Source organism: Doryrhamphus excisus, linkage group LG22, assembly GCF_037039965.1.
Source record: "Doryrhamphus excisus strain RoL-2023G ecotype Guam linkage group LG22, RoL_Dexc_Guam_v1.1, whole genome shotgun sequence".
NCBI lineage: Eukaryota > Metazoa > Chordata > Actinopteri > Syngnathiformes > Syngnathidae > Doryrhamphus > Doryrhamphus excisus.
The window spans coordinates 9,572,860-9,595,545 of NC_136378.1; the positions used below are offsets into that span (position 1 = coordinate 9,572,860).

Genomic DNA, 22,686 nt, shown 5'->3' on the forward strand with positions numbered 1-22,686 from the left:
TTTCCCATTCTTAAAACATAAATTAACTGAGATTAATTCAAATATATTAGTCTGGAAAATAATATAAAGACATTTCTAAAGCTTTGGGACTCCAGCAAGCCACAGTGAGAGCCTTCCCAGAAGTGGCCGGCCAATCAAAATAACAACATGAGCTTAGCGACAACTCATTCAAGAGGTCACAAAAGACCCCCACAGCAATATCCGAAGAACTATGGGTTTTCCTGATCTCCTGACTGTGTTTCCAACATGCTAACCACTCATCCACCGTGCAGCCGCTGTCATTGACTGATATTTAGAAAATAAATCATATTATCATAATATTAGTCATGACTAACTACTAATTCCACTAACTCCTTTGCAGGGTCTCGGCACAGACGACAGAGCGTTGATCCGCATCATGGTGTCCCGTAGCGAAATCGACCTTTTCAACGTTCGTAAAGAGTTTAAAGAAACACAGGACGCCTCCCTGCATGAATTCATCCAGGTAGAGACAATGATCGTAAGTCAGCATCTTTGTCCACGACTAACGCTCCGGGCTGCTGAGTTCGATTCTCATCTCATGTTGTTGTGTGTCTCATGTTGTTGTGTGTTTTATGTTGTTGTGTTGCATCGTTCCGTGTGTATCGTCGTCTTGTGCTGACATGATGGAGCGTAATCATCTATACGCTTCCTGCGGTGGACTGCGGGTCTGTGGCTTCTTCACAGATGTTTAGGAATTTCCCTCGTGTGCTCTACTTCCTCTCTATCTGCCGCATGATTGGCTGACGGCTCTAGAGACAGGAAGTACCCGGGAACATTTCTATAATAACTTCCACATGAAATGACATAAGCAAGACATTCTGTTATTTATTTATCGTGCTGCCAACAAGTCTTATCACTTCAGTTGAAGTTGTCATGAGTGACTATAAAGTTGACTTTGTTAAATATTTCCCGTCTCTTATTGATTTATATGTAATTTTAAGAACTACCTACCAGCTTATGAGTCATTTCTAACAAGGTTAGTTAAGAAAAGCTGCCTTTTTACCAGATTGTTGCGAAGAGTATTTCCCCCGCCAATTTTTAATTGTTGGTTTAAATCCAGTATGAGAGTCCAAACACTTATTATACAGTAAATTACAGTGGAGCCTGATTGGATTATCCTCAAAAAATATTGTAAATACACCAGGGTTCGATTCCACATTCCACCCTCGGCCATCTCTGTGTGGAGTTTGCATGTTCTCCCCGTGCATGCGTGGGTTTTCTCCGGGTACTCCGGTTTCCTCCCACATTCCAAAAACATGCTAGGTTAATTAGCGACTCCAAATTGTCCATAGATATGAATGTGAGTGTGAATGGTTGTTTGTCTATATGTGCCCTGTGATTGGCTGGCCACCAGTCCAGGGTGTAGAAGACAGCTAGGATAGGCTCCAGCACCCCCCGTGACCCTCGTGAGGATAAGCGGTAGAAAATGAATGAATGAATGAGTTCTCCTCTTATATTGTGTGGAAGTGGTAACTTTTTGGCTACTTATTTTGTCTTTCCCCATCATCGGCCATCTCTGTGTGGAGTTTGCATGTTCTCCCCGTGCATGCGTGGGTTTTCTCCGGGTACTCCGGTTTCCTCCCACATTCCAAAAACATGCTAGGTTAATTAGCGACTCCAAATTGTCCATAGGTATGAATGTGAGTGTGAATGGTTGTTTGTCTATATGTGCCCTGTGATTGGTTGGCTACCAGTCCAGGGTAGAAATGCAGTAGAAAAGGAATGAATGAAATACATTTGGGTTTTTGTGCACTGTCTCAGTTATTGTGCTACCAAACAAACTAGTCCGGTACCCAAACAAAGCCTCCACGTATTGGCGAATCACTCTCTTTGAAGAATGGATAGTGTTGGGACACTATAGACAGATTCTGGCCAGGGGGAACCTTTTCATTATGTTTATTCCGTGTGTGTAGTTGGTTTATTTATTTATACAACACACACAGGATGATGAACATGTGTGTATCTATCTATTCCGGCGTGAGGTGATGAGGCATTCAAGCGCACTACGCATTTTAGAGTGTTCGGGGAATGTGCTTTTTAAAAAGTTGCTAACTGTGTTGAATTCAGGGCAGATACGATGGTAGGATTGTTATTTAAAGGTTCCTAGTTAATGCAGGTTGCGGGGGAACGGTTTAAGTGAAACACATCACATTTTTTGGTTTGATTTTTGTTCGTTTCGTTTTTTGTTTATCTTTTGGAACAAATCGATAATGAAAATGGAGGTTCAGTTCGGTCGCCTTGGTGACTTTTCATGGGAAAGAGGTAAAAGCTCGTATAGCGAGTATTCCCAGTAAATTTATTTCATCAAGATCATATTTAATAATATTTGTATGCTTCTTTCACTTTTTAATATTCAGTTTGCTGCCTTATGCATGTTCCCTTTCTGATTCCAGCATGTAGTAACAGTTTGTCGTTTGTATCAGACTATTGATGGATGATAAGCAAACCCAACAGGAAGAGTCTCATTCACAAATTTTAATATTTTCCTTTGTGTACTTTCCCTCTTTGATCAGGGTGACACTTCAGGAGATTACCGTAAAACCCTTCTGGTGCTCTGTGGTGGGGAGGATTAACGTTGGCACATCTTCACATCTGGTGAGACCCGCCACCGACAGGCGCCGTCACTCCGTCAAACTGTAACGGGTCAATATTTTATTGGCAGCACCCTGAAGTGCCGCTACGCTGCCAAACCAAAGTTACGTGCACGTCTTTCATGCCACTTTTATCAGGACTTTGCTTTTTTTTTTTTGTTGACAGACTATCACATATTGTCTATGCAGCCATCACTGTGATGATATAGATAAACGACATACTATGTACAATAAAGCTCACTTCCTCCAGCATGTTTTCTACTATTTGTCACAATGTGTGGGAAAACGTGAAGCCCTTGGATTTGCATGTTAGCTGCTAGCTCAATGATTTATTGTGTTGGACTGAGCAGAACGGGATCTATTTAACATCAGGAAATTCCCTGTAAGTCAATGCTTCTTTATTATGTGTTTGGCAAAAGGCCGTACATTCGTGATTCAACATTCATGCTCAAGAATAGAACATTTTTTTCCGTATAGAACACATTTCATTCACTCTACATTAGTAATCATTTAAAAAATATGTGATAATAAAGGTCAAGTGTCCAGCATACATGTGTAAATGTGGGAACTGATAAAAGAAGGTGAGGATCTAATAATTACAACAATGACAGAACTTCATAATCAAGCTTGCAAGAGGGAGAGCGAGATATTTTTATGGGTTTCTCAATCACTTGCTATTTGCTAGTGGTCCTATCATGTTATCCTGTTATCCGATTCAATCGCGTTTCTCACCATCTGTATCAAAATCCCGGCACTCACAACTTTCTATGGCTCCATTTTGGAATATTTAGGTGAGAAACACTTGAATTAAAGAAATAACTCATGGCAAAACAAGAATGTGGTCCTCACAAGGGGGGTGCTGGAGCCTATCCTAGCTGTCTTCTACACCCTGGACTGGTGGCCAGCCAATCACAGGGCACATATAGACAAACAACCATTCACACTCTCATTCATACCTATGGACAATTTGGAGTCGCTAATTAACCTAGCATGTTTTTTGGAATGTGGGAGTAATACCGGAGTACCCGGAGAAAACCCACGCATGCACAGGGAGAACATGCAAACTCCACACAGAGATAGCCGATGATGGGGAAAGACAAAATACGTAGCCAAAAAGTTACCACTTCCACACAATATAAGAGGAGAACTCATTCATTCATTTTCTACCGCTTATCCTCACGAGGGTCACGGGGGGTGCTGGAGCCTATCCTAGCTGTCTTCTACACCCTGGACTGGTCGCCAGCCAATCACAGGGCACATATAGACAAACAACCATTCACACTCTCATTCATACCTATGGATAATTTGGAGTCGCTAATTAACCTAGCATGTTTTTTGGAATGTGGGAGTAATACCGGAGTACCCGGAGAAAACCCACGCATGCACGGGGAGACATGCAAACTCCACACAGAGATAGCCGATGATGGGGAAAGACAAAATACGTAGCCAAAAAGTTACCACTTCCACACAATATAAGAGGAGAACTCATTCATTCATTCATTCATTTTCTACCGCTTATCCTCACAAGGGTCACGGGGGGTGCTGGAGCCTTTCCTAGCTGTCTTCTACACCCTGGACCGGTGGCCAGCCAATCACAGGGCACATATAGACAAACAACCATTCACACTCACATTCATACCTATGGACAATTTGGAGTCGCTAATTAACCTAGCATGTTTTTTGGAATGTAGGAGTAATACCGGAGTACCCGGAGAAAACCCACGCATGCACGGGGAGAACATGCAAACTCCACACAGAGATGGCCGAGGGTGGGGAAAGACAAAATAAGTAGCCAAAAAGTTACCACTTCCACACAATATAAGAGGAGAACTCATTCATTCATTCATTTTCTACCGCTTATCCTCACAAGGGTCACGGGGGGTGCTGGAGCCTTTCCTAGCTGTCTTCTACACCCTGGACCGGTGGCCAGCCAATCACAGGGCACATATCGACAAACAACCATTCACACTCACATTCATACCTATGGACAATTTGGAGTCGCTAATTAACCTAGCATGTTTTTTGGAATGTGGGAGTAATATCGGAGTACCTGGAGAAAACCCACGCATGCACGGGGAGAACATGCAAACTCCACACAGAGATAGCCAAGAATGGAATTGAACCCGGGTCTCCTAGCTGTGAGGTCTGCGTGCTAACCACTCGAACACCGTGCAGCCCTAAAACTAAAATGTAAACCTTAAAAACACATTATTACAACGGCATAATTAGCAGGAAGCTTGATTAAAACGAGCTTATAGTAAGTCTTACATTAGCCTGCCTGACAATATTGCAATAAATGCATGTCGGTCGTTTTCCTGTTGTTTCACTTTGACACTCCTCAGCAACACATTTTCTCTTGCCGTATCAGTTCACTGCATTCATATGTGTGAGCACAGCTGTTGTCGCCCCTCTTCGTGTTAAAAAGAGGAAAGAAGACAAAAAAAAAAAAAACGACACATGCGGCGAGGAAATCCCCTGCAGAAAGCCAACATCCAAGGCAACAAAAACAGAATGCTGTAGCCAATCACACGATGGTTTCATGGCACGCCACAACCTATTTTGCCACATTCAATAATCATTATGAGAAGATCATCAGATATCTTCATTATTATGCCCCCCCACCACCCCCCGCGGCCCCACAAACCCTGCATAATTTCTTGAATTTCCCTTTTAGATAGACAAGGGGACTTCTCATTGCAGTGACGATAACAGCAGCTTGCACGATATCATTTAAAGTGCTCACGCCACCAAAAAGTTTTCACTTGTCAGTGCTATTGGCTATCTTTTCTATGCCGCTTGGCAATGTTGCCTCTCTCCACCACAGGGAGGCTGACATCATTGCAGCACCTCGACAGTCATCCATTCATTCATTTTCTACGTCGCTTGTCCTCCAAAGGGTCGTGGAGCGTTTTGTAGTTGGTCATGGGTCTTTACCTGGTCAAAATAAATGATAATACTGTAATGACCCGATGCCCGTGAATGCACCTCACGTTCTTGTCAGTGCTATTGGCTAGCTTTTCTATGCCGCTTGGCAATGTTGCCTCTCTCCACCACAGGGAGGCTGACATCATTGCAGCACCTCGACAGTCATCCATTCATTCATTTTCTACGTCGCTTGTCCTCCAAAGGGTCGTGGAGCGTTTTGTAGTTGGTCATGGGTCTTTACCTGGTCAAAATAAATGATAATACTGTAATGACCCGATGCCCGTGAATGCACCTCACGTTCTTGTCAGTGCTATTGGCTAGCTTTTCTATGCCGCTTGGCAATGTTGCCTCTCTCCACCACAGGGAGGCTGACATCATTGCAGCACCTCGACAGTCATCCATTCATTCATTTTCTACGTCGCTTGTCCTCCAAAGGGTCGTGGAGCATTTTGTAGTTGGTCATGGGTCTTTACCTGGTCAAAATAAATGATAATACTGTAATGACCCGATGCCCGTGAATGCACCTCAAATTCTTGTCAGTGATATTGGATAGCTTTTCTATGCCGCTTGGCAATGTTGCCTCTCTCCACCACAGGGAGGCTGACATCATTGCAGCACCTTGACAGTCATCCATTCATTCATTTTCTATGTCGCTTGTCCTCCAAAGGGTCGTGGAGCGTTTTGTAGTTGGTCATGGGTCTTTACCTGGTCAAAATAAATGATAATACTGTAATGACCCGATGCCCGTGAATGCACCTCACGTTCTTGTCAGTGCTATTGACTACCTTTTCTATGCCGCTTGGCAATGTTGCCTCTCTCCACCAGAGGGAGGCTGACATCATTGCAGCACCCCAGCAGATGCATATTTATTTTAAACTCGTATCGGTACTTGTATATTTCCTAGCTACCTTTTGAGTGTTAAGTTGCTGTGTGATGAGTTTAGAGCTCTTTGTAAGATGACACAGTGAAAACTGTTTTACCGAGTAATGATCTGCGATTTCCAACGTGTTGAGAATTCACTGGCGTCTTGTGATTGGCTCCTGCCAAAGAAAGAGCTCTCGAGCAGCACAGTATTTGTACGATAGTTCTGATGTAAAGACAATGGCAGGAGATTAGAACCTGGCCATAAATTAGCAGCACTGCTGTAAAAGCTACAGGGTTCAAAGTTGAAGAAAAAGATTTATACGCTGGAAAAAAACGATATATTGGCGTTTTCAGAGTTGCCCTTACCTCACTGTTTATCACTCCTGGCAGGGTGTACAACATGCTGTTTATAAGAGGTCATCCGCATCCGCCATGACGTTCTTGGTGACCTTTTCAGTTCACACACTTAAAGAATGGAGCATCAATATTTGCACAAAAGATTAATTCAATGCATTTAGTATTTCTCATGTGTTGCGTCACTCTCCAAAGGCAAAGCACAAGCGCACGCACGCACACACACACACACACACGCAACAGGTCCTGTTCACACTGAGTCTCCAGTCTGAAGCCATTTTGCTTGGTTATGGGAATTCCCCAAGTCTCACAGTGAAATTGCTTCCCCCCTATTCACCAGTTTCCTTAAAAAGTGCATGGCTCTCCGACACAAGCCAAACTGAGTGGGTGAGTTGTTTATACATAAATGTTTTTTTAACATTTTCGAATAGGGACGAAAAGCGTATTTTAAGACTTTACTTTTACCAAATCTGTTCTTTTTGTTGGATTGTTGGGACATGGAAATCAGCATCAATCAGCATCGATTGTAAAAGAAACATGTCGTTTTTACTTCATGTGCTATAAAAAAAACCTAAATAAATCTATGTTACACTGTACCAGCAGAATATTATGTCCCTGTTTGCCACAAAATATTGTGATTTCTAACAAGCTAAAGACAATGTGGAGGGGGTGGTATGATCGCCGTCTATGCAATAACGAATTCCTTTGTGCTTTTTGATATGAACTAAAATGATCTGTTTGTTTTTAAGTCACGTCATTCATGTAACCTCAGATGTTCTGCAGAGTGGAAGGTAAAAGACTAATCTCAGCAAAATATAGTCAACATAAAGTTTCCTTTGCCCTGCATATCCCACTTAATGACTATCAGATGCTGGTTTCTGCTGTTGGGAAAGAGAAAAATAGTGTGGCCTAATACTGTATTTGTTTTTGTTAGCTAACAGGACCAAAGTAATTATATTTAAATGATTTCCACCAACCCAAGAAAAAGCCATTACATTTTTCAGACCTGCAAATTTAAAATTAAAAAAATTTAATTGCTATATACTGTAGGTAGTGAATAAAGAATTGTGAATAATAAATAATATTAAAGTGCTCATGACACCATTGAAAGGCATTACTTCCGGGTCTGCGGTGGGACAAGTGACGTCATCACGAGACGGTCCCACTACCCGGAAGTTCTCCTTCATTCCAATGCGTTTTTAATGTAATGTTATTGTTATTGTCCAGACTTCGTAGGACAAATGTTACTAATTCCCTCGAAGATACAAATAAAAAATGAAAAAAACAACACAAGATATTCGACCGTGTAAACGCGTACCGAGGTGGCAGTAAGTCAAGTTATATTTCTCCTGCTAATATGCTTCATGCTAGCCTCGTCTTCATGGCTAATGGCTAGTGTGGATTCCTCACCAACGGTTTCCGGAGCGTCGTCTCACAGTGACGTCACAACCAAAATGGCGTCGGTTCAGAAAACTCCCTATTTCATAGTTTTGGTAAAGGTTATGTTTTTGTTTGTTTGTGTTCAAAATAACTTGAAAAGTTCTCATTGGATTTGGAAGAAATTGTCGGAAATGTGATATGCTGGTTGAATTTTTCAATATTTTACGATACGCTTGTTTGTGCAATAAAATACAGGACAAGTTTCCAACAGGGCCAACAAAATATCAAAAAACTGGAACAGATAATTGAATAATTCTGCAACTTTGGACTTTTCCTATGTGCCCTGCGATTGGCTGTACACCCCCTCTTGCCCAGAGACAACTGGAATAGGCTCCAGCATACCTACGACTTTAGCGAGGATAAGCGGCATAGAAAATAGATGAATGGATAGAATTTTCATCATAGGAAGACAACAAATGAAGCTATAAACATGCAACAAACACCATTAAACAATATATATAGCCAAGACACTGTGGAATCTGGCGTGTGTCAATGGAAATGTAACACAAGATGTCACTGTTGCATTAAGTTGAGTTGAAAAATTGCAAGTATTTACATTTTGGATCTTAAGGAAGTTCTAAGTAGAGATTCAAATTGCAAAAAGAAAGAGACAATAAAAGGTGTAAGGAAGCATTTAATTGTAACCAACCACTGAAACCCATTGGCCATTCGTCAAGAAACGGGATGATCGTCACCCCAAATGAAGAACAAAAAATATCTTCAAAGGCCTTGTCTCCTCTAATGCCACAAAATTGCTTGAACATATAAAAGGTGGAAGAAAGTTTTATTCTCTGAAGAGAAAAATTTTAACTGTGGCGGACTTGATGGCTTCTAACGTTAATGGAGATTCCACCAGAGATGTTTTCCACACAGTGGAGAGGGTGCCAAAATCAATGGAACAATGGAGCTTCAGGTTGTGCAGGGGCGTCAAACAGCGCTTGGTTATGTGGAGATGATGTAGGAGACATCTGTCATGACTGAAGGCCCTCATCTATGTGGTAATGACTGGCTTTTCCAACAGGGCAACTTTTTCCGGAGGAATAACCTCACTTTTTTGGACCATCCTGCGTGTTCCCCTGATCTAAATCCACTTGAAAACATTTGGGGATGGATGGCAAGGGAATTTTACAAAAATGGACAATAGTTCCAGACAGTGGATGCCCTCAGTGAAGCCATCTTCACTACCTAGAGCAACATTCCCCCTAGCCTCACGGCAACACTTGCATCAAGGATGGCCAAACCAATTTTTGAGGGGATTAAAATGTTTTTTTTGTCTTCTCTCTTTGTTTTTTGAAGCTCTATGTAGTATCCTTACGATACAATAGTGCAAAATATAAATTATTGCATAGAACTTTTGATCAAGAGTGTATCTGATGCATCACTCTTTTGTTTATAAAGTCATTAAGCATATAAAGACAGTGAAGGCTCACTTGTTTGATTTATTTGTGCATGTTTGTTTCCTGGAAATCCATTGTCGCGGAAGTACATTATATTAGTGAAGACACTTTAGAATCTTTATTAAAACGTTGAAAACAGCCATAATACGCAGTTTAATTAAAATGATTGCATTGAATAAAATATTAAAAATATAAATCTATATATAGGTCCTGTATAGATTACGTCTGTGTGCGGCTTTTGTGGAAGGCTCAGTCGCTCCACCCCTTAAGGCGCTGATTGGCCGTTTCGGCTGTCAGTCATTGCTGTTTACATCAAACGTTGCAAGGTGGAATTTCCCATGTTACGGCATCGAGCAGCAGACCACTTCCGCAGTAGCTGTCTGGCCACAGAGTCGAGAGGCCGCTGCTAGCGGAAAGGTATTCTGTCAGAGGACAGCGCTTTGTTTGTTGGTTTGTCACGTATCTCCTTTTTGTCACGAACGAACCGCTTCGGTAAAAGTGTCTGTAGAGAGGTTAAAACAAGAGGAGCGAGCTCCTTCCTGTCTCCCATTGTTATCCAGTGTTAGCTAGCCGACAGCTAACAAGATGTTGCTAGTCATTTGCATGACAACAACGAAAACTAATATTAGCCTTCTTCATCCAATCATGGTCGCTATCATTTATCTACTTTGTGTGGATATATCTTCGTTTGAATGCTTTAATGGCATGTACATGTTTTTCTTTCTGACATGAATGTTGTAGTGATCCCTCTTTGTGTTGAGAAGAAAGGATAGGTAAGGTTCGTACAGTGGTTTCGTGGCATACTGTACATAGTTTGAATGCCTTCAATAACATATATAATAGTGTAATTTGGAGTGTTTTGTGTGTATAATCATATAAGCTGCGCCTGCAATAGACTGAATCAATTAAGAGTAATACTATTGCTTTCCTTTTAATGACAATATTTATTTGTTCAGTACAAAAGGTGAATTAGGTTGCCATTACATGTGTCAGTTTTGGTCCTGTTAAAACAAACTCTAGTCTGCTGGTGTGGTTTGTTTGGTCAGATGCAAATGCAGTCCAGGACTCAAAAGAACTGGAACAAACGCACAATGTGAAATATAGGTCCAGTTTCTCCTCCCAGCGGATTCTAGTCCTAAATGAGGAAAGTGTGAACACCACGGCTTCACGAAGGGACCAAAATACCAGCGATGATGTCACCAAATGCAACTGTTTCCAGGCAATGCATAGCAACACCTAACAGAAAGCTGTGTGAAATACTGTGAGGTTTTATATTTTTTGGTCTGGACCTCAGTACCAGACTTGAAGTCAGTCTACCAGTGTCGTTAATGGGAGGGGAAACTTAGAAAGCACCCTTTCCAGTCCTGACTAACTGTTTTTCTGCAGAGGACTTTTTTTTTTTTACCTAATGCATGTTTGAATACTCTTTGCAGGTTATAGAATCATGCTTAGCAAGTGAACAACACAATGGAAGGAAAGGGTCCGTATCGCATCTATGATCCTGGCGGGAGTGACATCAAGACCAGGGATGAGGTTGGAGGAGGAAGCAGTTATCGGCAGCTCCTGGAGGAGAACAGCATGCTGAGGGAGAGGATGAAGGGTCTTAAGAGCCTGGGTAAGCGCTGTAAAATTACAGATGAGTGTCTGCAAATTACTTATTACTTTCTTGGAGTATGGGGATGTCATAAAAGACTTGATCAGGTGATAGTACTCAAACAGAACATTATCAGAAGGTATGAGCACCCATTAACTTTGTAATAGGTATAGTTTTATCCACAATGTAGTGGCAGCCTGGCATAAAATACAAAGGTTCAAGTTTCACCGAATTGAACAGATTATTTTACAAATTGTGCAAATTTTCGGAGCGAAACTGGCATGTAGTAATTAGAAAATAATCTAGTTTAACCTGCCTACACTCCTGGATAGCTTTTGCTTTTGAAAGCTATCCATGACTCATTGAAGGCGTGTTTCTTGTTCTTGAATACTTTACAACTGACGACATACTTCCAGTTGTGTTTTGTTTGCATGAACATCAGCAGATGAAGCTCAACTTAGTGAAAGCGAATGACCATCTCTCCGCAGGCGACTTGCTTGAAGAGTCCCAGTTGGAAGCGTCAAGGCTTCGTCAGAGAGTGGAGGAACTTGTGCGAGACAACGAGGCCCTCAAGTCCTCCAGCTATGCAGCCAGTCTGTGCGTAGCAGGACCTGTTCGCACTGAAACACAAAGTAGGTAGCACTTAGATGGTGAAGTTTTGACGCTTGTGGATTACAACTCCTGTCTGCTTTTTTATTTTTGCCGCGCAAAGGCAAACCTTGTTTGCATGCCACTGCGGAGCCGAGGGAAGAGGAAGCAAGCTGTTTCGCCAAGGCCATTCAGCCTAACAGACTTAATGTGAGTGCCAAATTTGTGAGAATTACAACATTTCAACAAATATAAGATGGCTTCATTATGATGCTTCCACACTGGCAGGAGTTTTTATTGCAACTGTCCTTCTTTACAGGATGCCTTATCAGAGTTTGAATTGGTCAATATGGACGGAAGGACCTCAGATGCGTTGACGGTATGTAAAAGTCACCTTTTTTTTTAATACAGCATTTCTTTCCCAACTGACACTGACATTCATACACATAGCTTCTGTTTTAAGTCAAACAAAAATTGCAACATTGCTGAATTTAACAAGCTATTTCAGCAAATAAGGTGCCAATAGTTACACTAGGAGATGGCGGACAACTGTAACTTTAATCTAAACTACATTGGTGGGAGTAGTTTTGCACAAAGCTTATCCGTTAGTAGATTTTAAAGTACCATGTACAAGCGGAAGCGAGTCTGTCGTCACAGTCCACAAGCAGGATATACTTTCATCCATACTTTGCTTAACCATGTTTAGCGTTGCGGGGGCAATGGTGGTTTGTCAAAACACCACTAATGGTGAGGGGGAATAGCTGGAACATATATTTTGATAAGCCGGTATCGGTAATTCTAAACCCGATGACATCATCATGTGCACATAAGATGAGTAAATTTGCTCCCATCACAAACTTGGGGTCATACTGATGATTTTTCTCATTTACAGCGTGCCTGTATTTCAAACCATTTTAGAGCTGCAGCCGGTTTGAAATAGTAATGTCAAAACTGGAAAAAAAACCTCTAAAGGGTTAAGCTCTCAAGTCACAATACTGGTGTGTCTCGGAATTGCCATTTTGTGTACAATCTACTTCATCTACTTCATATCATAAACATTAGAAACGTATCCTAGTTGAGTAACATCAGAAATAATTTTGGCTCTTCTAGCCTGAGTCAAACAGGGGAAAGTCCAGGATTATTACTGACTGGAATCATGCTGATGATTCAGTCACATGCTGCATTTAAAGGAATATGGTCATAGGGTACTCCACCAGACTATCATCATATATGGTGAAAACTAGTAGTATACTATAAAATGTGACTTGTGTATTTGTGATTATTGACATGTTCATTCTATGTGATCTTCCATTATGTGATACGGTAGTTTAAATCCAACAGGGTCAACTGGTTTGAGTTAGCAGACAGAAATAGTATCACTATGACTCTTATAGTATGACTGTCTTTCTTTCAGAAAAGCATATAGTCTATTTGCTGATTCAGCTTGAAAGGAAAGACTGACTGGCTGTCAAATGTGGGCGTGTGTTTTCTCCAGGCCCGGTCCACGACTGGAGTTATCCCTCTCCTGCCTCAGGAGAACATCGAGCTGGCGAGCCAGTTGAAGAAACTGGAAAGCTCCTTCAGCATATTCGCCGAGGAGTCCAACCCAAACCAGCTGTTGGCTCACCTGGGCCGAATGGCTGTGGAGTTTCACCACCTTTCCTCTAAGGTCCAAAAAAATGAACAAAGGACGTCCCTCCTACAGGTATGAAACAGTCAGATGGTTAGCGATAAAGACCATTGATGAAACATCATTACTCAGTACCACAAATGCAGTACAATTAAAGGTTATTGTGGGGATAAATGAGGGATAAATACATAATAAATATAAAATGGGTATTATTGTTCTGCTCATTTTTATTGCACTGATCAATACGTATAGATAGGATATTGCATCCTTCTGAACTTAACCTTTTTATAATATTCATTCATTTATTTTCTACTTCTTATCCTCACGAGGGTCGCGGGGGTGCTGGAGCCTATCCCAGCTGACTTTGGGCGAGAGGCTGGTCGCCAGCCAATCACAGGGCACATATAGACAAACAACCATTCACACTCACATTCATACCTATGGACAATTTGGAGTCGCCAACGTCCGATATTGGCACTCCAATACAGGCAGTTGATTCCTGATGCGTCTGTACCCAGCAGCGATGTGATGTGATCACAACAGCAGTGTTGTGCTAGCATGCCAACAAAGTATCAGGAATGAGGTCAGTCGTGTGGCATTCAAAACAAACAAAAAAAAAGGACGTTGCAGCTGAATGCAATACTTGTTATGCACATGTTTTCAATGGTGGCACACATAATTGGCAAGTTTAATACGATCAACCTCATTGCAAACATGAAGCGGCATCCCACGGGAAACAATTTAAACATTTCATCAATCCTACCTGCTCTCGGCATTCCCAGCGTCCCTCCCTCGCTCCCAATGTTTTTTCACCAGAGTTCAACAGCTGTCGCTGTGTTAATGTCCAAGCAGAAGCTGCAAGTAATTCCACATTTGATCAAAGTTACTTAAGATTTTTTTTCACATCAAAAGACAATCAATGCTCACTTCTGTCAAAATCTGTGATAGTAGAGTCTAATTCCCACCTACTTCCTTTCTCGGGACATCCCTTTTTCTTAGGCGTTTTGGCTTTGTGACAGCATCTCTTCATGTTCTGAAGCTGTTTGTGTTAACTTTCTTTGCTGGGCGGTTTTAAAGGACATCACAGGTGACCTTCTGTTTTGTTGATGCATGTAACAGATTTTCTTGTGGCTTACAGCAAATTAAAGAAAAACACTGTCAGTGTTGTGTGTGTCCACACAAATGTGTCGGTATGTCAGAAGGCTGGATGACCTTTAACTGTTCAAAAGGCATTCCGCACATTATTTTTTCATCACTTTAAGGACAAGGTTTGTGATAGAAAACATATTCAAATGAAAATTGCCTCATGTTCTCTTCTGATTTTGCAGACTTTGTGCGAGCAGCTCAGACAAGAGAACAATGAGCTTCGGAAGAAAATGGAAGAGGATCATCATATCAGGAATCGAGATTTGGAACAATTGAGGTAATGTTTTTGTTTCTCTTACAATGTGGCGGTTTGTTGTGGTGCTTTTTTTTTGGTAAGAAAAGCACAAGTCATTATCAGTGCAGTATGAAACCCATAAAAAAAATAGAATCATTATTATTGGTGAGGTATTACCTCACCAATTTGATGGTAATATATATGATCATTATTTATTATGGGTATAAAAAAATCACCATTAGGTTACTGTATGTACACTGTGTAAAAAATAAAAAATCATACCTAGAATACAGGAAGTGACAAATAAGTAACAAATGTGAGGGTAGAATTTAATAAGAATTTAATGTGGAACTGTGAATTGATTATGTGATTTATGTATTCCATTGTAACCTGATACATGTTCAAATTAAATTAAACCATTACCAAGTGATATATCAGCAACTATTTGGTTTTATAAGATTAGTAGTAGTAGATTAAAAAATTGCAGTTATAGTTGTTTTCTTTAGCATAAGTCTCAGATCAAAATGTATTAACTTGACATCAATAAAACATGTCAGAGCACAAAGAAAGCACAGTATATGTGAGTTGTAACTTTTTATCATGACCCCTCCCCCGTTTCTCTTTTTTTTTTTTTTTTTTTTAAGGGTGTTGGCAGTTGCGCATACTTTCACTTTAGTTGGGGAAACGCTCGCACCATGTGCAGGCGTTCTAGCACCAATCGGGGGTTGTAGGGAATTCCCAAAACATCCTGGAGCTTGACCAAACACTGGAGCTTCAGCACAATGTTGACTTTCTTGTCGTTTTCAGGCAAGAGAATCAGAAACTGAAAGAGCTTGTAACTGGAGGAGCATCAGCGGCATCAACGTCAGCAGCAGCAGCAGCAGCAGCAGTAGCAACATCATCTTCATCGTCGTCATCTGCGGCAGCTTCTGACACTGAAGCTCCCGACACCAAAGATGAGCCAGTTAAAGAGGAATGTGGCACGGTGAGGCCGAAGATGGAAGCCACTACGCCACAGAAGGTACTTGAAAATGACGCAAACCCTATTGTCACATTAGGAGGATGCATGGTATTGCATGCTTTCTCTGGGTTTTGGCCTCTCTGTGCACTTTTTCAGGTTTCTGATTGGCCAAAATGCACCAGCAGCAGTGAATGGCATGGAGGCTTTTTTTTTTTTTAGTTGGGTAAATGTGTGTGTGATGGACAGTCTTGGACTGTACATGACAAAGTTAACTCAAATTAACCACCTAGCCAAATTATTAAAGTCAACCTGCCTCTCTGTAGCTTCAAGAAGTGGAACATAATGTTATTATTAATTTGTTAACCTACTATTTACTGTGTTCAAATGTCTGTTGTGATAAATGTATCACAAAAAATGGCGATTCAAATACCTTAGCTCATTCAATCCCAGCCATTTTTCCAAAGACAACACCTTCAGTACCTTCCCATTTTAGCCAATTTTTCAAGGCTTTGTTATATTAACATGAAACCAACCAAAAGATTGGACGTCTTTCATCTGAAAAAAAAAGTTAGTTTCTACCTTTTGCTGTTCAGCAGTTGAACGAACATAAGTTTCAGGAAAAGTGACAGCTCAAATATCTAAACAACTATAAAACAACACAAAAAAGGGTTGTTTAGGATCAAAATAAGTGCTGCTTCACATTTGGAACTAAACTGTTTGCATGCATTCAAATGTGCCTACTCTGCGTGACCTTCTGCACGCTACACCTCCATGTGCTTCCACTTCGTCATTGCTGTCGAGTGTATTTTTACATGCCAAAGATCCAATGCCGGTCCTATCAAATGCACTTCTGTCTTTATATCAACATGAATACATCTTTGGTATTATATTAGTTTATAGGAAGCATTTCAACCATGAGAGCTGTGTAACGTAGGGATGTTGTGCCCCCAGAGTGGAAAAGCTGCAGGGAAAAGCCCAAACAAACCTTGTGATGTTGAGGTTTACGAAAAGAAGATCAAGCTCCTGGAGAAGCAGAGAAAAGATGTGAGTCTCTTGTAGTAGCATATCGTGTTTAGTTTCATATATGCTAATTTGTTTGACTTTGTTTTTAGGTACTTGAGGTGAACAAGCAGTGGGACATTCAGTGGAACTCGATGAAGTCACAGTTTGAGCAGAAGGTACGGTAATGACTCAGGGTGGTACGAGGGTGTAAATTTACTGTGCCCTCGATTGAGTAGCCTGTTACAGCAGAAGTACTTCAGTTTGACCTCACTCTCAAGTATAGAAACATTTTTCACGACTGTTGAATTGACCGCTGCAATGAAAGTACATAATATTCATCTAAATAAAGAGTTGCGAATAGGTGACGGTAGTTTGGTACAGCTTTGTCTCCCAAAGCGAGATAAATGAACGCCAAACAATACATTTAACTCCACAAATAAGACCATCACAATGTTTGAAATACAATTTTGTTGACATTTATGGCATAGTCGTTATTACTGCTACAAATAACACAAACAGTCAAATGAATAAATGGCACACAGCGTAAAGATCACAGATGGCAGCGAAACACTTAGAGTGGAAAAGATGCACTCTTGCAAGCGCGCTATCTGAGCATATTACCACAAGCGCTGTCAGTGAGAATTTCCCTTACCACTCTGGTACCTGCTGACCTCCTGCTGTGGTGCAGTTAGTGGGGTAGCAGACACATGCACAAACAGGCTCATTCTCACACCCCTACGCAATCGCACACTTAGATTTGCTTGACGATGGTGACACCATGTTACCTTGAGTTAAACCACAAAAACCTAGATATATCCATGTGCGTCAACAGGCTTGCTGTTATTTCTCACACAAATCTAAAGGACATATGTGTTGTTGCTGTGGTTTCATCTAAATCAGGGGTCTCAAACTCAATTTACCTGGGGGCCACTGTAGCTAGGGTCTGGGCAAGGCTGGGCCGCATCAGGTTTTCCACAAAAAAACAAAAAAACGCATTTATTAAAAACAGAAAAATGAATAAACTTTGCTTTGGTTCCGATTTTCTACAATAAAAGCTCTGATAAAACATTCCACTGTTCTCAAATATCTATTTTTATTTTTCTGCACAAAATAAGATGAAAAATAAATAAACAAATCAAGAATAAAGAAAATCAATCAGTAATAAATAAATATAATAATAATCATCATAAAACGGCAAATAATAAAAACTTGAAACCACATATAGTTGGTGGGTAGACAAATAATTTTTTTCAGATTAAAATGAGCAAAGCATTATTAGAGCCCTGTAGACATGACAAAACAGTCACATTTATACTCTTTTTTTATTTACAACATATTGCGCAACTGCAGGGTCTTGAGACACATGCTAACTCGCAAACTAGAGAGCTAGCGACCTAAACGGTAGCCTTCAAGTTATTTCCTTTAAACTTAAATAGCCAAAAACTTACCACTTCCACACGGATAGGGAGGATAACTATTAACAGTTATTTAACCTTTAACATGAACATGAATCAAACGTAATAATTTTTTCTGGGTACATGATACCATACAGCATCCATATCAAACTTGCGCGGGCCGCACTAACATTAAACTTTCATATCAAGGCGGGGGCTTCAAACTAGTGCGTGTTTGAGACCCCTGATCTAAATAATAAAGTCACCTACTTAGCTGACGTTTATCTGTACCCCAGCGGTGCAATTAATCAAGTGCAACTTCAGCCCCTCACAGTATGTGTTCTTTAAAATCAACTACTTAGATCACAGATCTCAGACAAAGGCTCGCGGAATCCCAGAAGACAGTGGTTGAACTGGAGGCGGAACGAGAGCAGAGGCAGCGAGACTACGACAAGAAGCTGTTGCTGGCAAAGTCCAAGATTGAAAATGTGCAGGTGACCATTCTCGACAATATATATTCAAAAGCTGAACACAAATGGAAGTACACTCAGTTCTAGAACACTATGGGGGCGTGTTTCAGGGCGAAAAGGAGTGTCTAAACACTGAGACCACTGAGTTGAAGCAGAAAGTCCGCTACCTGCAGGACCAGCTGTTGCCGCTCAGCAAGCAGCGAGAGTACCAGGAGAAGGAAATCCAGCGCCTGAACAGGGTGAGTGAAATGGGCTATTCAGAGCTCACAGGTTTTGTTTTTTTTTTTTTTTTAGACCTTTTGCTGGATTCCCTTTCTTAAAATTGCAGGCTTTGGAAGAAGCCTTAAACCTGCACGCCCCGTCATCTTCCCAACAACCTCCCGGCCAGGATGCTGCCAATAACCTGAAGAAACAGGAACTACTCACTCAAATTGCTGTTCTAAAAGAGCAGGTCAGACAAAAATACACAAAAGTGGAATTTTGCTTCAATCTTGATTTTCATTTCTCAAATACTTATTTTGTAAATCAGGTCAAAATCTTTGAAGAAGATTTCCGAAAAGAACGAAGCGACAGGGAACGAATGAACGAGGAAAAAGAAGACTTGAGGCGGCAAGTGGAGCGACTGCAGATTCAGATTACTAATCTGACCAATCAGGTGACTGGACTCATGAGTGAAGAAAACTGAGGGTGATCACCAGAACACACACATCACTCAGCGGGTTTTGTTTGCCCCCCCCTGTGTGTCTTTCAGCTCCATCAGGCACAAAATGAGTGTCAGCGAGAACACACAGAGAGATGCAAGCTGGAGAGACTACAGATGCAGCATCATAAGCAGGTACAATGTTTTTGTGCGCCTTTTGTGTGAATGACAGTCCTGAATGGAAAGCGGCATCTTCCCTGGTAGCCTCAGTGGATGATTTATAGTAAAACGTGCATACTAGCGCCCTCTTGTGACCACAGACTGTCACTCATGAGTTTACCGAGTCTAGACAACCTGACTCGAGTTAGCTTCTTTGTCAGTGCATCCGGGGATCAGCAGTGGACCAGATTCTCTGCTCAGTGGGTTAAAGGTCAGCTGTGCGCCATGACATGACATGCCATAGCCTGGGCCTTCCTCTGTGCTCGCCGAGTTTAGCGTCCGTGCACTAATTGGGGATCACATGTCTACTTGTGGTCCCTCATAGGGGCAGCAACAGGAAAGACGTACCTCAGACCCTACGTCAGGCTCAGTGAACGGCCCGCTGAGCCCCCCCTACTGTGGTCCCTTTGTGCAGGTGGGACCGCAGGGCCTTGAGGGCTGGCCCGTACACTTCCCTCCCCGGATGCCCAATGCCGCAGCCGCAGCAGCTCCACCCCCTGTACGAGACTTCCAGCCTGGTACCCCGGTAAGGGTCCTCAAAGGTCCCTCTGTCTCAGGCGTGAGTGACTCTGATTCCCAGGCTGTCTTTCTACTCGTATGCCCTTTTTAAGTCAGGAGGAACAAGTGAATTTCATGAGGTCAGACTAACCAATACTGAAGGACAAGGATAAACAGCATTACTATTAAAGCGTTATGACATAGAATGAGGGCTTTGTGGTTGTCGGGAATTTCCATATTTTAGAGGTAATGGATCTTTGTCTCTTTTTAGGGGTTTCCATGGCAGTCTTCATCATTTCTACAACCTAGAGGACCTAGAGCGGTGGGGGAGAGTTCACGACCAGCACCAGATAATGCAGGTAAACCATTACATTCGACACTGAACTCTTCATGACACATTTTTCACATATTATCACCTGCACATAGCCAGCATACATAATTAGTGACATACTGGGACAGAGGGCAACTTCCTTCACCTTAAGGGCACTTCAGTCATGAATGTGAGGGGGGAGGGACCAAACATCAGTATATTATTTCCTTATATTTTTGGAATTAGAAGATGTTTAAGCATTTTTGTGTTTATGTTTTTGTGCAGATCAGTCGGCAGCAACAGCAGCAGCATCAACAGCAGCATCAACAGTTGGAGGAGGAGGAGGAGGAGGAGCAGGATTTGGAAAAAGGGAGCGACAGAATATAGATCCTGGAAAGCACTAAAATGTCACCACCTGATGGAAATTGGGTTGTAGCATGAAATCAGTTTGTTTTGATTTGAAAAAGGTGTGATTTGATCTATAATTTTCCTACTGAACTGTAGATATCCTATTGTAATGTTGTTTATACTTGCGTTTTATAAGGCTATTTGTGGAACACTTCGCTATTCTGAATATAAAACTATTTACATTTTGCCTTTTTTTTTTTTTTTTTTTCTTGAACTGAAGTTTTGTTAAACGGGTTGGAATACTTAAACACTTATACTCTTTGTATCCAGAAATACACCTTTTTGTGTTCCAATCTGCAACAGCTTGTAAGGTTACAGGAAGCCATTCCCCACTATGAGCAAGACTATTGTCATTCCAACAGTAACTGCATAGGTAAATTCAAGGACTACATCTACAAAAGTGAATGTTAAATTGATTTACAAAGACTTCCGCAGTATGTTGATGTGATAGAAATGTCCCATATGTGTAACTGGTCAAAATGTGGTTGTTGCATACAAACATTTTTTGGGCTTGGGGAGGGGATTTTGATGGTATCATACCATACAATTGTGATTGATAATTTATTTATAATCTGCTGTTTTCATAGTTGCATTGATTAAGTGTGAATCATTGTCTTTTAGTAATGCTGCTCTATGTTGTTAGTGTAACCTGATATATTGTAGCTATACATTGTATGTTTGTTTCAGACACAGTACACCAACGCACAGTGCATACATAAACTTTTCCTTTTCACCATGATGATGGACCTAATCTCATTAAAAACACAGCACTTCTACGACGGTTTATTTGACCACTTAATGTATCTTGTAATTGCATTTCTAGCCATGTGCGCGGTATCTAGCAGTTATGACTTAAGTCATGACACATGCCAACCATCTTTAATCAGCATGCACAGCAGATGGTGCAGCAGCTCGGACACCTCTGTTATTACTCTGTGACACCTGCCTTGCCAACTGGCACGCCGGTTCAAGATCCCTGTTATGACACACAGGAGACATAACTTCAGATTATAACAACGTTGCTTCTGTTTTTTTAAGGTCACTCCATCTCAAAGTCACACATCTAATGTGTGACCTCTATACTCACATATGGGAGCAATGAGGTAGTCAGATGAAGGGCTTCAAAAGTTTGAGCGCTGGGGGCGGGGGCTTCATTTTTAACTCATAAATTAACCAGGAAAAGTGAGTTGAATCCTATATGTGGGAACTAAAGGGGGATGTTGCTGAATCTGCACTTTTTGAAAAGGTTTTCTTTAGAACGACTAGCAGTTGGTTTCTTGGTTTGCAGACCCCTTTTTCTGTTTTGCTGTAGGCAAAAGCACATGTGAGACTTTTGTATTTGACTGGCTTAATAAATTGATTCTAAATGTTTAGCTGGTTGTCCACATTTGTTTGCTGAAGTTTCTCTCAAACTTAAAACTTTATTGGTCACCTGTTTTGTGAAATCGGGTGCACTAAAACAGGGCAGCCATTTTGTCCCTGTCCCGCCAAAGAATATATACTTTGGAACCGGAAAAAAACATAACATCCAAGGAACTGTTGAGTGTCTTAATCTTTTTTGTTATTAATTTGGCCGGTTACAACGGTAGAATACAACATTCAGAAGTGCAGTGTGCAAAATCTCTCTAACCAAGTATCCATCGGAACAAAGTGGACAGGACAGCCCGATTAATCGCTGGTTTAATATAACTTTGAATTAACTATAATTAAATTCCCACGAAAACCGTTCATATACACGAAACCAGACAATGTGAGAGAAATTATTTTAACATGTTTATTTCTGCTACCGAAATCAATGTATATCTCGTATGTATAATAATCTAGTCTCGATATTGGATAGATGCCCATTGCTATCAAGCAGACGAGGGTCATCTTGCGCATGCGTAGTACAAAACAGCACGGGCTTCAAGATGGCGTTCAATTAAATCGCGGTCTTTGGTTGCAACTCCTAGATTAATGGACCACGATATCAGCGATTTTTTTTTGGTAAAGAAGAGGT

General features: G+C 41.2%; 2 protein-coding genes across 9 annotated transcripts in view; both read left to right on the top strand.

Moving 5' to 3' along the window:
- anxa6 (annexin A6) overlaps positions 1 to 2,861 on the top strand; it is a 59,125-nt gene extending 56,264 nt beyond the window's left edge. Inside the window, exons 27-28 of one of the 2 annotated variants that reach the window (XM_078788324.1) lie at positions 362 to 499; positions 2,535 to 2,861. In XM_078788324.1, coding sequence (XP_078644450.1) covers positions 362 to 499; positions 2,535 to 2,594 — 198 coding nt within the window. In that variant the 3' untranslated portion in view covers positions 2,595 to 2,861. The remainder of the gene's footprint in view (positions 1 to 361; positions 500 to 2,534) is intronic. The other variant, XM_078788325.1, reaches the window with a different exon arrangement.
- A 4,132-nt stretch (positions 2,862 to 6,993) lies between these two features.
- On the top strand, positions 6,994 to 22,060 carry tnip1 (TNFAIP3 interacting protein 1). 7 transcript variants are annotated; one of them, XM_058063124.2, is made up of 18 exons: positions 6,994 to 7,142; positions 11,026 to 11,207; positions 11,675 to 11,818; positions 11,899 to 11,984; positions 12,094 to 12,153; positions 13,270 to 13,479; positions 14,733 to 14,827; positions 15,593 to 15,806; positions 16,698 to 16,790; positions 16,859 to 16,924; positions 18,505 to 18,636; positions 18,723 to 18,851; positions 18,941 to 19,063; positions 19,142 to 19,267; positions 19,364 to 19,447; positions 19,797 to 20,030; positions 20,241 to 20,328; positions 20,565 to 22,060. In XM_058063124.2, exons 2-18 carry the CDS (start codon positions 11,060 to 11,062, stop codon positions 20,681 to 20,683), a joined length of 2,151 nt encoding a protein of 716 aa, XP_057919107.2. In that variant the 5' UTR covers positions 6,994 to 7,142; positions 11,026 to 11,059; the 3' UTR covers positions 20,684 to 22,060. The 7 variants fall into 7 exon arrangements, with proteins under 7 accessions (XP_057919107.2, XP_057919105.2, XP_057919108.2 ...); XM_058063122.2 differs by lacking the exon at positions 6,994 to 7,142 and adding an exon at positions 9,892 to 10,009; XM_058063125.2 differs by lacking the exon at positions 6,994 to 7,142 and adding an exon at positions 9,892 to 10,009 and having other exon boundaries at positions 19,797 to 19,997.
- The last annotated feature ends 626 nt before the right edge of the window (positions 22,061 to 22,686 follow it).